The following is an 18,794-nucleotide window of genomic DNA, read 5'->3' as shown; positions in this document are numbered from 1 at the left end:
GCTACTTTTGATAATCTCTAACATAATAATTATGGCAGAAATTGCTGAAAGATTCATAGTTGAGGAGTGTAGATGTGATCTCAACATATGAATGTAAAGCCAATGGTGTCTGACTGAGAGATTTTTTATTTTATCCATCAGACTTCAAATGTGGACATTAAACAGCCACTGGAAGCTGTCCATGTCTGCTACAGACAATGTGAGAAGATGCAGGTGGTATAAAAGGACAGCACAAAATAACCCAGTAGTAGTTCTTTGATATTTATTTGCTTTTTATTATTCATCTACTTATTTGGAACAAGGTCTCTATGTTCTGGCCCAGAACTCACCAAATAGACCATGTCAGCTTCATACTCTTGGTGATTCTCCTGCCTCTGACTCCTGAATGCTGGATTACAGGAATGCACCATTATACCTGGCTTGGTTTATATTTTTTAAAGGCACAAAAGATGGCTATGTTACATTTTTTTCCACTGATGCTCAGTCCCATTTAGAAGCTCTACTTCATTTGAATTATTACTTGGTTGTTGCTCCCTATAATCTCATCCTATAACTATTTTTAATTAACTTTTAGTAATTTATAAACAATTAATGGATTAGAACAGCTGTGAAATAAAAGGACATGGAAAATATATCTTTCAATCAGTCAAAACAATATGTTGAACAACCAGTGCTGTTTTATTGTTAGGACAGCCAGTACTATTGGATAACAGAAAAAAGAAAAAGTCCTGCCCTTGTAGAGTTAGTGTTATAATGGGGGGAAAAGGAGATGAAAATCAATGATATCAAGTAGTAATAAGTATGAAGGCAAAATGTGGGGACAGAGGGAAGAGTACCTTTTTGAACTGGATGGTCACAGGATACTTCTTAAAGGAGGTCATGTGTGGCGGTCTGAAATAAAGTGGCTGAGCAAGCCATGTGACTATCAACTCTATTTACAAGGTTTAATTAACTTGGGGCCCACCTCTACATTTAAGCTTCTTTCCTTTCAGTGAGATGTTTTGACCATTATAAGAAATTGTGGAAGATGGAAAAATGTCTTGTTTATCTTTTCTCTTGCAATTAAGAAAAATGATACCATAGCAATTATATGTCTAGGTATGACACACCCCTAGGTAGAAGGGCTGAAAATTTGATAACCCTAAAGAATGTTTTTATTATTGGGTTTTTTTTTGTTTCTGGTTTTAGTAATCTGATTTTATGATGCATCAATGTAATTATCCACTAGCCAATGAAAGCACCACGGATCCCATCCAGACAAGTAGAAATGAGATACGGGAACCATTCTTTACCCTGCAGTGGGATTTAGGATAGCAAAAGCTTTTGACAAATACCCTGTACTTTAATTAAAGTTTAACATTTCCTGCAGGAAGACATAACTGATAACATATTATTATGAACTTGCCTGGTTTGATAAATAAAGCCACAAACGAGAATTTTTGGACACTTTGTAGAAACCATGAATTACTCCTCTGTTTCCTTTGTTTCCCTAGTGATGTTTGGCATGTGCTCCTCCTCTCTGTCACAGCCTCTTCAGTTAGATGGGGGCTTCTGTAGCCTCAAGTTGGGCATGGATATGCACTTATTTATTTTTAATCTTCTTTATTTTCTGCAGCTCCAACATTGGCACTCCATGTCTTTGAGAGGAAGGTATAGACCAAGGCTTAGCACTGTAACAATGAGCAGGGTAGGAATGGGGTTGCGGGAGGCCTCAGGAAGGAGCAAAGCATGAAGATTAAAATCCTGCATGGGGTCTGGAGAGATGGCTTAGCAGTTAAGGCGTCTGCCTACAAAGCCAACGGATCCCGGTTCAGTTTCCCAGGACCCACGTAGGGCAGATGCACGTGGGACGCACCCATCTGGAGTTTGTTTGCAGTGGCTGGAGGCCCTGGAGTGCCCATTCTCTCTCCCTCACACTCCCTCTTTCTAGCTCTCAAAACAAATAAATAAAATATATTTAAAATATTCATGGGACTGAAAAGGAGCTTAGCCATCTTCTAGAGGAGAACTTTTCAAAGTAATTATTTTCAGTGCCCATGTGTAAAAGAAAGGTAAATATTTGAATAAAGATAGCTATGCCAAATGACACTAGTTACCACACTAGTAGCCATTTGCTCTTTGTCATTATGTATGTGAGCCTAAATGCACTTTTACACACACACAAGCATGCTAGTTTTAAAACTGACCTTAAAGTCCTTAAAGAAGCACAACTTACTAATTTTATTGAATGATGACCTTGGGTGTGTTTCTTTTTAACATTCCATGTGATCAAAAGGGAAGTATACACAGATCATTCTGCAGCCACCTAGAATTATGTTATCTCAAAGAGAAAGTCATACAAGATTGAGCTGAAAGCTGAACATGTGACTTTTTCCTGGACCCCCATTTTTTCTTGAAAGAAAAAGCAGCAATCTGTGGTTATTTAGAATAAAATGTTTGGCAGATATTTTCTCAAAAAAAAAATGAAGTAAGTTAGCTTTTTTAAAGAAAACTGACAGTATTTGTTAACCACGATAGTATTTCAATTTTCATATGGAAATTCATATGCTAGAAAAATTGTATTCATTATTGTGAGCTAGGTAGCTTCCTAAGACTTAACGACATTTCTGATGAGATTGGCGGTGGCATTAACTAATGTAATATTTTGATACTATATAATGAAAAGTGTCAAAAATGTGGAAGTGCTGCTTAAATCAGTGATCTGATATTTCAAGATGACCAGTGCATGCACTAATGCGAGCATGTCAGGTAAAAAAGATCTATCCAAAGTACCATGTAAAACTTTGCATTTTAACATGACCAAGTACAAAGTTTATTGACAGGTCTTCAGATAGCATGCTGTCAGTAACCTTTAAGAAACAACCATTGCTTTAGTTCAGTGTAGTCTCAAAGACAAAAGCCCACAGTTATGACAATAGACTGAAGTGCAGAAGCAAATGTACAACTGGACTCTATTTTGTTGATTTACAGAACGTAAACAATGCTGCTCTTAAATTTCTTTCGTTACTGATCCTATACAGTTGTTGTCATAAAATGTGATTTTGTTACATACAATGGGTTTATTACTGTTATCTTCAAATGAAACAATAAATAAATTTCATATTCACAGTTTTGATTTTTGATATATAAAGTATGGATCAATGTATATCCCCATAAACAAGCATGGGAGCTACGATTCTCTTCAGGAATGAGAGGGGCTCTGAGACCAGTCTTTCTAAACTCACCCGTGAGTACAGAGGCCGAGGTGGATGATAGTGATTCCTCCACCGTGTGACAGTTGTGGACGGATCACCTCTCTCCACAAATCACTGCCCAATATTTCTTTTCCTGCTCCGTGGGGCTACTAAGCACGGCTAGCCACCTCCACAGGAAGAGCAGAGCTTCTGTCTGCAGAGGGAGAGCCAGGTGGGCAAGGCTGCGGTGGGAGGTCAGCCGGGACAGGGGAGTGAGTGGCCTGCAGAAGGCCCAGGGCGCCTCGGTCAGGGGCTGCGGCCTCCGCGCTGGGGGAGGTCCACGGAGCGGAGACGGGGCTCTAGCCGAGCAGTCTCCTTCCAGACGCGGTGCCTCCTCCGCGGGCGCACCACCGGGTCTCTTAACCCCTTGGCTCTTCCCCAGGGAGTTTGCCCGATGGAAAGTGAACAGCTTGGCTCTGGAAAGGAAAGACTTCTTCAGTTTGCCTCTGCCTCTCGCCCCAGAGTTTGTCCGCAACATCCGCCTCCTGGGAAGGAGACCCAACCTGCAGCAGGTTACGGAAAACCTCATCAAAAAGTACGGCACCCATTTCTTACTTTCTGCCACTCTCGGAGGTAAGCAGCACTGGCCAGCCCCAGCTAACGGGTGGCCACACGGTTGAACATAGCTCTATAACCTGTTGACTCTCGCGCCACTGTCTTCCTGGGTCTTTTCCATCCCCCATTCCTGGCCTATTGTTGCTGTTTTCCTTCTGGTACACTGCGATAGCTGGGCATCCAAATGCACCACGGAACAGTTTTATTGGATTGCAAAGTCCCCAGGAGGGGCAGGGGCAGGGCGGCTGGGGACTGACCGATGCTTGCGAGGCAGGGTCCAGCAGGGGGCGCTGCTGGTTTTACTTTGGTGAGCTATCTGACCCTAAGGCTTCTCCACTTCCCAGCCCCCCCCCAGCCCCGCCCTGTGGATACACATAACAGATCTACAGGCAAAAAGTAGACGTTCGTTGACTCGCAGACTCCTAACCCCTCACTGTAAAAATTAGTAACCAGCCAAAACACGATTCACTTTGGTGACACTCCCCCCCCACCTCCCGCCCCACAACACACCCCGGGTGGAGACGGATGGGAAGGATGGGGAGGAGGGAGTTACCCTAGAGCAACAAGGGGCTGGGACCCAGGTCAGAATCAAAAGCTCTGAAGAGGCTCAGTCCTCTCCGCCCCCGAGAAGAAGAAAGTAGGATTTATTGTAGCATTTAGCTCGTTGCACGGTGGACACAAAGCAGCTCTCCCAGGGTCGAGGCCAGCTGCTGGCATGTGGTAGGTGGTAAGAGTTCGACGGGGAGGAGAGAGGAAAAGCCTCAAAGCTTTTGCCCTTAACCCAGAAGCAGAAATAGCCGCATGGCTTCTCATAAACAACTTGAGGGGAGGATTGTGTCTCCCTCCTGGAGGCAGATTGCCCGAGATGGAGATCAATAGAGGATGTTAAATGGAGAAGCTGAGGGTGAGGGCGGGAGCCTTGGGGGGGTTTAAGAGCTAAGGAAAGGAGGATTTCCTCGCAGTGAGGCCTTTGACGCTGCCCGCATGGTGCCATGGTCTCAGGAGATGGCTGTAAAGTGGTGGGATGGGGAGAGTTCAACAGCAAGGGTGGCACTTTCTAAATGTCTACTCTGGCCAAGGGTTTGGGGGTTTATTGTGGAGCCAAGGGACTTACCAATGAATTGATGTTTTTGCTCTAGGAGAAGAGTCCCTGACCATTTTCGTGGACAAGCGGAAACTAAGCAGGAAGTCAGACACCACAGGAGGTGCTCCCATAGTCGGGGGCAGTGGGAACAGCTCTGCTGTGTCCCTGGAGACCCTGCACCAGCTGGCAGCCTCCTACTTCATCGACAGAGAGAGCACGCTGCGGAGGCTGCACCACATCCAGATAGCCACGGGGGCCATCAAGGTAATGCCTGAGAGCCCCAGAGGAGAGGCCAGAGCCTTGGCCAGCCCCTAGGTCAACCAGGCCACACTGAGCAAAGGGGAGAAGCCAGCTTTCTGAGGAAGTCTCAGCTAATCTTCACATAGCGTTAGGTCTTCCATCCTCTGAGGAAAGACTGAGCCAACAGACACCTTAAGACAAGATGATTACTTAAAAAGAAACGATAATTTCAAAGAGCCACCTAAAGAAGACAGTGGGGAATGAAGCAAGGTGGAGAGAAGGTAATGGGGGGATTGTGATCAAAATATATTATATACATGCATAATAATTATCAATAAATGAAAAAAGAAAATAAAATGAAAAGAAAGAAAAGGCAGTGGCCAGGGCGTGACATTGGTGAAGTTGGTTGCACATAGGTCATGAAGTGCTGGCAGACTTAGAATATAATTTGATGATACAGGAGTAGAACCCCAGGATTAGATACTGCATTTGAAGAAAGAGAACCAAGATTAGCTGTAAGAGTTTTGGCTTGGGCAGCTGAATGTATAAGAGAGTTGCATTTAAAGAATAGCATTGGGGGGCTGGAGGGATGGCTTAGCAGTTAAAGCATTTCTCTGCAAAGCCAAAGGACCCAAGTTCAATTCCCCAGGACCCACATAAGCCAGTTGCATGAGGGGGCGCATGCGTCTGAAGTTCGTTTGCAGTGGCTAGAGTCCTGGCACACCCATTCTCTCTCTCTCTCTCTCTCTCTCTCTCTCTCTCTCTCTCTCTCTCTCTGTCAAATACATTAAAAAAAATTTTTTTTTAAAGAATAACATTGGGAAGGGGTGGAGATCTGCAAGAAGGAAATCCAGAGTTTGGTTTTAGATGTAAGCATGATAAGTTGATAGTCCTATTGGAGTTTCATCCAAAGAAATCTAATAGGCAGTTGGACATACACAGCATGATTATAAGAAAAATATCATGATTAGAGATAGCATCAGTCACAGAGGTACATACACACATACAGTTGGCATTTAGAACTGTGGGACAGGATGAGGTGAGCGCGTCACAGGGGTGAGTGTGGCAAAGCAGCTCTGAGCTGAGTGTGGAGTGCCTGATATTCAACATGGGAGGGGGAGGCAACCAAGAAGACTGGGGCAGAGCAGAGAGGTTGGAGAGAGCTGATGTGGGATCATAAAGCCAAGCACTGAATGTGTTTCACCAGAGAATTCACTGGCAGCAGTGTCGAACTTTTCAGTGGTCACCATAGTGAAGGTACAGACGCGACCTCTGCTGCGCTGAGGTGGAGATACCTCGCGTCCTACAAAGGAGCAGTTTCCATGACGTGAAGGGCACAAATGGCTGAGAGGAAATGAACCAAAACAGGAAGCAAAGACCATAATTATATATAAATAGAAATAATACTTTTGCTACACAGGAAAATAAAACAGGTGATGACTGGAGGGTGCAATGAAGAGCAGGAAGGTGATATTATTGTTTTCAAGATGGAAGACACTCTGGCTTATTGGTATGTTGACTGGAATGAACCAGTAGAAAGGGGTAATATGATGATCCAAGAGAGACTGGGGACTGTCTCAAGGAGTGACAGGAGTTAATCTCATGTGGGAGTGGATTTATATAGAAGCACTTCATTCTCTGTGACATGCGGAAGTATGAATGTATGAAAACACCTATTGTAGGATGGTTTGATGAGGTAAAGAAATTTGTTTTTTCTCTTCTGATTGGTTCTGTTTCCTCAGCAAAGCAAGAGGAGAGGTACTTAGCTTTATTAAAAAAGGAATTGCTAGGAAAAATATATATATAACAAAATCCCAATGCAAGGGAGGAATGACAGCTGACTGGATAAATGTAGTGAATATTGAGGTGGTGCTAAGAGCTTGCATGAAATTCATGGTCATAATTATAGCATGAGGGCTGGAGCGATGACTTAGAAATTAAGGCACTTGCCTGCAAAGCCTAAGGATCCAGGTTTGTTTCCCAAGTACCAACATAAAGCCAGATGAACCAAGTGGTGCATGCATCTGGAGTTCATTTGAGGGGGCTAGAGTCCCTGGCATGCCCTTTCTCTCTGTTTCTCCTCTTTCTGTCTTTCTATGCATGTAAATAAATAAATAAAATATTAAAAATAATTATTATAGCATGAGACAAGTGTCAGCATAGTTGTAACTTTTATCAGATAGATTTATCAGTTCATGTATGAACTAGATGGAGGTTGGATTTATCCAAGGTATGTAGTGGATATAAGATGAAAAGAGAAAGTCAAGAAGATAGTGTATACCAAAGAATGATTAAAGTGCTAGATCAAGTAATCTAAGTAGATCAAAGTCAGTCAAAGAGAGAGAGAAAGAGTTAAGGTGATTAATAAAAAAAACGTTCAGTCCGGGTGTGGTGGTGCACGCCTTTACTCCCAGCACTCGGGAGGCAGAGGTAGGTGGATTGCCATGAGTTTGAGGCCACCCTGACACTACATAGTGAATTCCAGGTCAGCCTGGGCTACAGTGAGAACCTACCTCGAAAAGCAAAACAAAAACAAAATAAAAATGTTCAGGTCTAAAGACTGGAAGTCTAACGAGGTTGTATTATTTGTGGTAGGGAAGACACTAAAGGAAGTGTGAGTGTTGTGGTTATACAGGGAATTCAGTTATCAATACATCAGATTCTAAGGTATAACCCTGGCTCTTGATGGTTACGGTGGGATTAGATCATAATGTGAGGAGACAAGGTAAGGCAGATAGGGATCTGACAGGCAGGGGGTTAGAGGATTATCCATATGGATGCAGAAGTCAATAGGGATGATAGAGGCCAGAGTGTAAGAACAATACTAAATTTTCCTACTGAAAATCTTCTGCGAATGAAAAGAAATAAACTTCAACAAAAGGGATGGTTCTAGCTTCAAAGGAGCCAATATGGTTAGACAGGAAAGAAGGAAAAATCACAATGTCAGTCTGGAGAAGTGGCACAGTGGTTAAGATGCTTGCCTTCAAAACCTAGTAACCAAGGTTCAGATCCACAGTACCCACATAAAGCTATATGCACAAAGTGGCACTTGTATCTGGAGTTTGCTTGCAGGGCCATAGGCCCTGGTATGCTGGCATTCTTTCTCTCTCTCTCTCTCTCTGATTGTGAATTAATAAATAAGATATCCTTTGAAAATCACTATGTAGTACCCTCCTCACTTCCATGCTCAGGAGTAAGAGTTATGGATAAGAAACAGCCACTGTCAGAGAAGGCTTCAGGGAAAACCACATTCTGAGGGCCGCTAAGTTGTAGGTGGATCCAAACATGTAAAATGAGTCTTAAGAAGAACATATGATTATAGGAACATTACTGAAGACACACCATGACATCCAAGGAGCATGGTGGAAGTTCACAAAAAAAGAAGGGATGAGATTACCAGGGGCACAGTGTCTGGAGGGAGCACCCAGGAGATGAGGATGGGTTTCCATTAACGGGATAAAAGATACATTTATGAATCTGGTATCCCTGGCAGCTTAATATGATGAAAAGGGATTATTAGTAATCTGGAGAGGGTGTCATGAAGCAGACAGAACCCTGCGGAATCCTCTTCAGTCTGTGTGAGCTGTGTCACATTAGAGAAGAAACAAGAAATTCTTAAGAGAAATGAAATGCACTGACTCAAAGGTCCCATTAATATTCTTTCCTATCCTTTGACCTGAGAAACTTTACACTTTCTTTCACTCCTTAACCACCTTATTCCCTAACTTGGATTAATGGATCCAATACGCCAATACGCCCTTGAATATATCTTAAACTTACCCTTTGCTTCTTCTTCATATTCATTCAGTTCCCTTAATCTAAGACCTACTTAACTCCTACCTGATTTTCTTGCAGTACCTTTTTCTCTCTATTCACTGCTCTTCTCCTTGGTTGACTCTTCATGTTGTTGGCATGGGTGTGAGTCATTGCATCATAGCATTCTCTGCCCCTAAACCGTGCAGGGTTGGAGCAAACCAGGACCTGACAAGGCACCAGTGCGTCGTGTTAGAAAGAACAGACACTGGTCCAAGAGTGTGAGCACAACCAATGTTTTGTTAGGACCGGAACAGGTTACTGGGCTTTTCTGGACCTTACTTTCCTCATCTTAAATTTGTTGAAGAATTAGAACAGTTTCCACCAAAAGATTCTCTTTAATAAGGACCTGTCAGAAATGTAAGGGGCTGATTCCTCTTCACAAAACTATAAGCTCATTGAAGATTTATACCTGGTGTCTTTCTAATTTAATCTCTAAACAGTCTTCATTCTCTGCACCAATTCTCCACACTCCATTTAACATCATGTGATCCAGTCATACCTCAGTACTAACCATTATTTTTTTTTAACTTTTTTTGTTTGTTTTTATTTATTTATTTGAGAGCGACAGACACAGAGAGAAAGACAGATAGAGGGAGAGAGAGAGAATGGGCGCGCCAGGGCTTCAGTACTAACCATTATTAAGATAGTTGGGGCTAGCCAAGCATGGTGGTGCACACCTTTAATTTAGCACTTGGGAGGCCAAAGTAGGAGGATTGCTGTGAGTTCAAAGCCATCCTGAGATGAATTCCAGGTCAGCCTAGGCTGAAGCCAAGATCTTACCTTGAAAAACTAACTAACTAACTAACTGACCATATATATATATATATATATATATATATATATATATATATACATATTACACATACATACTCAGGGTTCTCATACCTCCCCTCCTGACACTTGCTTTTTGTGTTTGCAATGCTTGTTGCTGGTCTGTTGGCCCTAGTGACTCTTGTTTACCCTTTTTATGCTCAGTCCAGGTAGGTGACTCATGTGAAGCTTTTCTTGGCTTCCAACTTAGGTACATATTACTCAACATTTCAAGTGCATATTCATTTTGTAGGGCTTGTTATTTAAACTATAATTGCTGGTTAACATGATTATTTCCACATGAGACAATGAGGTCCTTTTGGGAGAAACTGGGTCTCATTCAGCTTTCCTTCCCTGGAAGCGTAGAGCTTGCCACATTACAAATAATTAATGAAGAACTCATTGCCGAATGATGAATGAACAGAGAAATGAATGAATGAATGAATGAAGTCCCTGGACCTAGCATTTTCTACATTGGTCTTGTTCCTGTGCTTAATGGGCATGCAAATATCTATAAGTATGTTCAGAAGAAAGAAGCAGAAATATAGTGAAGGAAATGTGAGTGAAAAGATAATTTATTACAAGGACTCTGGTGAACAGTATCACAGATCTCTGGGGACAAGGCATCATGTCCAGACATCCGAGGTTTCTAAAATGTTGTTCATGCTCTAAGTTTCTCCTTCATATTCTTTTTTTTTTTTTCCAGCCCAGATATAGGGACTTTTATTTATTTATTTTTTGCTTTATTTATTTATTTATTTATTTATTTATTTATATCTTTTCACAATTGTTATAAACATTTTCCATGATTATAAAAATTATCCCACGGTAATACCCTCCCCCCACCTTCATATTCTTGATGGAATACATATCTCTACCTTTTATTTCCATCTGATTTATCATTTTATTTCTCTTGTTTGGGAGTTACGTTCTCTGCTTATCCCAGACTTTTCTGTTTCCCAATGGCTTAAACTTAGATTTGCATTGCTGTGAGGATGACACTGGTTCTGACTGATTATTATTGTGTGTGTGTGAGAGAGAGAGAGATGCATGGGTATGTGCATGCCATGGCATGCATGTGGAGGCCAGAGGAAAACATCAGGGTGGCAGTCATTGCCTTGTGCCCTTTTTGAGTCAGGGTCTTTCTTCTTGTTTTGCCACTGTGAATGCCAGTCTAGCTGGCCTGTAATCTCTGGGCTGCTCCTCACTTGGCATCCCATTGTCACTGGATGTATGGGCATTATAGACACATGGCCGTTGTGCCCAGCTTTACGTGGATTTTGGGGATCCTGACTCTAGTCATCACGCCTGTTTAGCAGGTGCTGTTAACCAGCAATCCACCTCCTCAGCCCCTTCCTTTCTTGTCTGTCAGTAAGCGCCATGTCCGTTCATCCATGTATCTTCAGTTCCTGATACCTTTAGAGATGTACTTGATAGTTATTTATTATTGGGATTTGGTTATTATCAGCAATCAGTTCCAATTATATATTCTTTTTCTCAACATCATAGTTTTCAGTCCTCTTGAGGAAAAAAAAATGGCTCAGAGTTGATTCTTCACCCAGTATAAAAAGTAGAGCTTGCAGAACCCCACAATGGGTTCTGGACACATCTGTAAGATTCAGGTAGATATTTAAAATCCCATCTGTTATAAAGCCTATGGATGTCCACTTCCAAGGGCTAAAGATGCTGCCCATCGCCTCAAAGGAGGGGCCACTATCCTTAGACTCTTCCTTTTGGAACTTCTCCAAGGACACATTGAATGTGTGATGAATATTTAGCTTCCACTGGCTCACTGACCTGAAGTTTTCTCTGTCTGGAAACACAATGGGTTCTCCCCTTGGGATGCAACTCAGAAGCTCATGAGTAAACAGGATGATTTCATATTTTCTCCCACCTCCACCCTCCCTCATTCTTAGTGGGATCTAGACACCTGGTATGATGTATACCATATCTCCAAGGACAGCCTGCCACATGGGGAGGAAAGGGCGGCATGAGCATCTCATTCCAAAGCTCTGCTCAGGGGATTGGTGCCCAAACGAGTCCATTCCTTTTCTCTAGATGCTCAGTGCTTAGACCTCTGCGTAGGAAGGGCCAGTACCCCAGCAGCCCACAGCACATTCTTGTTAGCTAACAGTCTTGCCTCTGCGCAGGGGTGCCTGCTATCTGCCTCCTCTACTGAACACTTCTCGGCTGGCTCCCGGCTCACATTACTGCATTACTAAGTAGAGGTGTGTGTGGACGGAGGGGGGAGAAGGCTCTCTTTACCTGTTTTGATTTCCTGGGACAGAAGTCCTCCAGAATGCCTGCTTGTGTCTTGATTCTCTAAGCAAATGTGCAGTTACTTTTTACTCTCTCTAAGCAGTTTTTACTAACTGTGGAGACACAGATGCCCTGTCCTCTCTGGTTTATTTCAGTGACACATTCCTAAAACCCCACTGAACATTACTCTTTCTTGCAAGGATTACCCTGATCAGCACACACTTTGGTCGTAGATTTGTCACATTACATCCCATCTGTTTATATGACTGTTTCCCCTCCTCCCTACAACCGCCATGCAGTAGGTCTTGAAGCAGTAGGGCCTCTGCAGCAAGCACACAGCTCCAGGTCCCTTTACAGCATCTGGCATGTGGCACGATGCTCAATAAAATGCTTGGGAGGTGAAGGCAGGCTATGCAGTTTAGTGGGAAACCTAGTGGAGCAAGAATCCTGGCGATTGTGTTTCAGCCTTGCTGCTTGCTGTTTCTATGACCTTGAGGAGTCATTGAAGTACAGTTCTCTCCTCTATGACCTGAGTTTCCAACTATTTTACTTACCATCACACAAGACTTACACACAGGTAATATGACTATACGCATTTTAAAAATACTAGAAGACTCCCATATTCTTTTTTTGTTTTATTTTTATTTATTTGAGAATGACAGACAGAGAGAGACAGAGGCAGATATATATAGAGAGAAAGAATGAGCACACCAGGGCCTTCAGCCATTGCAAATGAATTCCAGATGCGTGCACCCCCTTGTGCATATGGCTAACTTGGGTCCTGGGGAATCGAGTCTCGAACCAGGATCCTTAGGCTTCACAGGCAAGTGCTTAACCGCGAAGCCATCTCTCCAGCCTGACTCCCATATTCTTTAATGCCCTGTGCTATGCTCTAATCACCTTAATGCTTCCCCTGATTCCTCCAGTCCTATTTTTGACAGCAATCAAAGGGTAGTTGTGCCTGAGGAAGTCTCCTTGCTTGGCAATAAGGCTGATTTCTCTCCTGACTGGTCAGTCTACTCCTAGTCTACTTGGTGATAAATATGAGGTGACGCCAAAGAATACACTTCACAGGAAGGCACTTAATTATAAAGAACTGCATACATATGCATTGCGTCGGTAGTTTTCTAGAAGGGATCAGGGCCACAAAAGAGAAAAGGGGCCTTTTGACTAATTGTATCTCACCTGTAATTAATCGAAGGGTTGGGGAAGACTTGGCAGGGAGGATATAAAATGTCCATGAACTAACTGAAGAGACGATGGTCTACACAAAAGGCCAGCTGGACCTCAGGCTGGCCAAAGGAAGCATTTTCTCTTAACATGACCTTAAAATTAACTTGGATTTCCTCAGTGCAGCAGCCTGGCATTCACCATATAACCCAATTAAGCACCCACACAAGCCATCCGCCATGCCTATCTGAGTCCTATCACTTACAGCCTTTTTTCACTCTTAGAATTTCAGGTTCCCACCCCCACCCAACATCCCAGGCAGGGCAAGAGCCACCCAGAAGTGAGGGAAGGGGGCGGAGGAGTACAGGCTCTCTGCAATGATGGCTTGCACAATCTGGTATTATAGAAAATTGGATGTGCTAATGAACCTGAGATCCATCAGGGCTTTCTGAAGGCAGGATGGTCTCTGTCAACAGACCAATTAGCACACAATTATTTTTCCCTTCTGAAAGCTTATCTGAGGCACTTTTTGAACGTGTACTTGAGTGAACTGCACTTTCTGTTACCTCTATGGGCTCTCTTTATAATCTCTCGGAGCTGTCTGCTGCTTTACAGAGAAAGCTGCAGAATTCTCTTGACTGGCCCTTCAGAGACTGCGGCTTTCATCACTTGAGCTGGGGGAAGGGTGCCATCTTAGCACATGCTATTTACCCACGTTGGCACCTGGCAATGACTGCAAAAGACCCTGTCTAGCTCCCTTCTTCCCATCCCCTCACCTTTTCAGGGAGGAGAGCTGTCACTTGGGGACCTAGTGGGGCTTCCTCATGAGGATCTGGCCTGCTGCTCTGCCTCCTATCAGGAAGGGAGTATGGGGTCAGGGTCTTTGTCTCTGCCTTATACCCAAGCTTGTGCCACACTTAACAGAAGGATCTGACTCCTGGCCCTGAGTGACCTCCTTCCCGGAGTGTCTTGTGTACTTGACCCTTGAAGCAGCAGAGGAAAAGGTCATAAAGTCAGAGGCAGCCTTAGCACGCTAGAAAAGATGTGGTGGGTCAGGGAGCAGAGGGGTTAGTGCAGGGTAGAGGGAGGGGCAGGACTCTGGGAGATAAAAGGAAGGGCCCTGTGGTGGAGAAACTTTGTTGGTTCATTTATTACATGTTTTGCATGTATATGTGCAGCAGGAGTGTGTGTGCACATGTGTATATATGTGTGTTCATACATGTGTGTGAGTATATAAGGTCATCAGTGGTCAATGACAAATACCTTCCTCAGCATGCTTCACCTTCCTTTTTAAGACACTGAACCTGGAGCTTAACCCCTTGGATATACTGACTAGCCAGCAAGGCCTAGGGATCCTCCTGTCTCTCCTCTCCTACCCTGCCATTGCTGAGATTACAGGCACTGTACCTGGGTTTTACATGTTGCTGAACTCAGGACTTTATGCGTGCATGGAAAGCACTTTACCAACTGAGCTATCTCCCCAGCCAACTTAAAGGGAAATTCATAGAAAGAGAAGTCTTGGCCTTGAATTAAATCTGGCTCTCGCAGTCTTCCCAATCTAGTCTAACTAGTAGCCAATCACTCGAAAAGAAGTATTTGATATTTAGCATTCACACGTGGAAAGATCAACCAAAACCCTGGAATTATAGAAGCATTTCCATCGGTCTGCCAACTCCTTACTAGCAGGGACTGTTGTACTAATTGGTGATTTGATAATCAGTGAAAATTTGTTAAATAAACAAGTAAATGAATAAAAGAACAAGAGAAAACATTGAATGAATCCAAGCCTTACAGATGACTGGGTGTATGACCTTGAATAAATCATTTAACTTATGTATGTTTTCTTAGTCTATGATACAAGAGTAACAGTATTCAATTCTAGTCAGTATAATTTTATTTGTCCAATGCTAACCTTCTGAGAAGAGGGTGGGTCACTAACATATGTTAGGTGGGCTGCCGTATTTACTGAATTTTTAAAAAGTGGGGTTACCTTCTGGTTGTATAAATTTACTTTTTTCAGCCCCTTAACCTGACTTCTCAGGAAACAAAAAGTCATGGAACTAGAGCCTGAAAATTCTAGCAGTTAAAATCTATTATATGGCTTGTGCCTGTATTCCCAGCATTTGGGTGGCCAAGACAGGAGGATTTCCAGTAATCTGTGGCCAGCATAGACTACAGTGAGTTCTAGAGCAGCCTAGGATACAGAGTAAGGCCCTATCTTAGAAGAAAAGAAAAAAAGAGAGAGAGAGAGAGAATGGAAGAAAGAAAGAGAGAAAAAGAAGAGAGGGAAGAAGGAAGGAAAGGAGGGAGGAAGGAAAGAAAGGATTTTCTGTTTACCCTCAAGGACCACCTCAGATGCTGTTTCCACTGCTACTTTTTTTTATTACCTTCTGTTTAGAGATGTTGTTTCCTCTATGTTCCTTGTGACACATTGTTTGTGATACCTTGAAGGTCTGTCAGTTCTGTGTGTATATACCTGCCTCTCTGAAGACCATAACATCTCTCATTGTGCCTACATCTCACTGTAAATGTCTAGAACATGTTATGTATACATCCTGTAGTCCATTGCATGCCTATGCTAGATACTTTATTACATGCTGTCGACACCATGGTGAGAAGAATACATGTAAATTGACCTCTTTGGAGACTATAGTATGTGAGAAAGAGACATGGATCAAATACTCCCAGTAAATAAAATAAAACTGCAATTCATATGCCCGCTGCAAAGCAAAGGCCTGAAGCTACAAGGGGAGGTCAGTGATACCTGGTAGAACTCCAGAAGCACTCCAGAAAGGCACTCTATGAATGTTTGATGAATTGTGTGGAACTGAGTGGTGGCTGCTCAATAAATACTCACTGATTGGTTGATTGATTGTTGGCAAAGACTTTGGAGATCCTGAGAAGAAAGGGCCTCAGGTCCCCATCATTCTTATTACATAATTATTTCAGTGCATTTAAAGCTCCCCATTTTTCATCTTATACTTTAAACATCAGGGGAAAGTGATGGGCCAACTTTATAATATTTTAAAATGACTATGGTGTTTTGGAATATTACATGGTTATAAGAGTTCATGTATATTTAATACACTTATTAAAATATGCAATAAGCCCATGGCTGCTTTTCTCTAAGGACATCTCGGTGCCGAGGTGGGACTTAAATGTTTAATACTAATAATAATACTCATAACTCATATTCCTCTAGTGCTTTTCATCTTCAGGATCTGTAAAGCCAGTGAGTGAGCACCACATCAAGGGGCTGCAGCTTGGCTCACGCACAGGCCCACAGAGGCCTCATCTGGCCTCTGCCTTCCTTCAGGGGAGGATAAGGAGTCACCTGAACCTGAATATCTCACTCCAACTTCCTGTGCCTATTTTGAATTTTCTCCCCCCACCCCCAGGTATAAACTTTCTTTGGGTCTCCTTGGAAAGGTCCTGATCACGTGCAATGTGCCAAACATTGAGGAGCTTCACTGACTTGGGCCAGGCAAAGTGATGTTACCTTTCTGGGGTAGGGAAAGATGCACACCATGCCTTGGACAGTCATGAATGGAACTTGGAGCCCCTAGGTGGACAGCTAGACATGAAAGGCAAGGGGAAGGTTTCTCTTATTTTCTAACTCTTTATCTTTCTTCTTCTTCACTAGGTCACAGAGACCAGGACCGGTCCCCTGGGCTGTAGCAACTATGACAATCTGGACTCAGTCAGTTCTGTCCTGGTGCAGAGTCCTGAGAACAAAGTACAGCTACTGGGTAAGCAGCTCTATGGCAGTTTCACATTTCTCACCCAGGTGGAAAACCTGGATAACCAAAGAGCAAGAAAAGGTTCTACCTTCCCATTTGGTTAGATCCTTCTTAAGACAAGAGCAAACACCACAAGTGCTAGAACTGCATTTGACAATGCATTGACACGTGTGCATGTGTGTGTGTGTGTGTAAAAACTTCTGACAGTTTGCCTACACCTAAGATGTATTGCTCTTGCCACTTGATACTAAATCTTCCAATTGTGGGTTTCTTCTCAAAACCTCTGTAATTGGGCTGGAGAGATGGCTTAGCAGTTAAGTGCTTGCCTGTGAAGCCTAAGGACCCCGGTTCGAGGCTCGGTTCCCCAGGTCCCACGTTAGCCAGATGCACAAGGGGGCGCACGTGTCTGGAATTCATTTGCAGAGGCTGGAAGCCCTGGCGCGCCCATTCTCTCTCTCTTTCCCTCTATCTGTCTTTCTCTCTGTGTCTGTCGCTCTCAAATAAATAAATAAAATTAAAAAAAAAAAAAAACCTCTGTAATTACCTGTTGCAGTCCGGTTCGCATTGCTGGTAGAAATCACCAACCAAGAGCAGCTTCTGGGAAAAAGAGGTTTATTTGGCTTACAGGCTCGAGGGGAAGCTCCACGATGGCAGGGGAAAAACGATGGCATGAGCAGAGGGTGGACATCACCCCCTGGCCAACATAAGGTGGATCACAGCAACAGGAGGGTGTGCCAAACACTGGCATGGGGAAACTGGCTATAAAGCCCATAAGCCCGCCCCAACAATACACTCCCTCCAGGAGGCATTAATTCCCAAATATCCATCAGCTGGGAACCTAGCATTCAGAACACCTAAGTTTATGGGGGACACCTGAATCAAACCACCACATTACCCAATAGGGATCTGTACCTCAGAAGCCTTGACCTAGTTCAGTGATCACCTTGTTATGCAAAAGCTCTTTGCTTTATCTTAAAGACCTGTTAAGGAATCACTGACTTCTGCTTAATGGTTATGGGCTCTAGCTCAAACAAGAGAAGCACAAACTTTGGGGCCACTGGTTGCTATCACTATACCCAGATAGTGGTCCTTGCTTTCTTCTATTAGTCTGTGGCTTTTCATGAATAAATTAAATCCAGGGGATGAATTTGAGAGAAATGGGAAGGAGGAATGGGAAAGGAAAGTACTGGCATTGGAGAGATGGCTTAGCAGTTAAGGCACTTGCCTGTAAAAAACCAAAAGACCCTGGTTCAATTCCCCAGTACCCTTATAAAGCCAGATGCACAAAGTGGCACATGCATCTCGAGTTCCTTTTCAGTGGCTAGAGGCCCCATTTTCACTCTCATTCTTTCTCTTTCTTTTTCTCTCAGTATTTCTCTTAAATAAGTAAATAAATAATATTTTTAATTTTTTGTTTATTTTTATTTATTTATTTGAGAGTAACAAAGAGAGAGAGTGTGAGAGAGAGAGAGAACAAGAGAGAGAGAGAGAGAGAGAACAAGAGAGAGAGAGAATGGGTGTTCCAGGGCTTCCAGCCACTGCAAATGAACTCCAGACGCGTGTACCCCTTTGTGCATCTGGCTAATATGGGTCCTGGGGAATCAAACCTCGAACTGGGATCCTTAGGCTTCGCAGGCAAGTGCTTAACTGCTAAGCCATCTCTCCAGCTCATAAATAATATTTTTAAAAATAGAAAAAGGAGGTAGGAGGATTGCTGTGAGTTCAAGGCCACCCTGAGACTCCATAGTGAATTCCAGGTCAGCCTGGGCTAGAGTGAGACCCTATCTCAAAAAACCAAAAAAAAAAAAAGAAAAGAAAAAGGAAAGTACAAGATTGGAGATAGAATGAGTGAAACTGAGAAAGGAAAAGGCAAACAGACTGTACTAG

The 18,794-nt window shown here is 43.1% G+C and overlaps 1 protein-coding gene across 1 annotated transcript in view; it reads left to right on the top strand.

Annotated features, from left to right (window-relative positions):
* The window catches only part of Brinp2 (BMP/retinoic acid inducible neural specific 2), a 108,660-nt gene that overhangs the window by 79,038 nt on the left and 10,828 nt on the right, over window positions 1–18,794 (top strand). The window contains exons 3-5 of the mRNA XM_004658762.3: window positions 3,616–3,806; window positions 4,928–5,136; window positions 16,811–16,916. Of these exons, the coding sequence (XP_004658819.2) occupies window positions 3,616–3,806; window positions 4,928–5,136; window positions 16,811–16,916 (506 nt within the window). The remainder of the gene's footprint in view (window positions 1–3,615; window positions 3,807–4,927; window positions 5,137–16,810; window positions 16,917–18,794) is intronic.

The sequence above is a fragment of the Jaculus jaculus genome, chromosome 1 (assembly GCF_020740685.1).
Source record: "Jaculus jaculus isolate mJacJac1 chromosome 1, mJacJac1.mat.Y.cur, whole genome shotgun sequence".
In the NCBI taxonomy this organism is placed as follows: domain Eukaryota; kingdom Metazoa; phylum Chordata; class Mammalia; order Rodentia; family Dipodidae; genus Jaculus; species Jaculus jaculus.
Note: the sequence above shows the minus strand (reverse complement) of the source record. Positions and strands in the feature narration are given on the sequence as shown.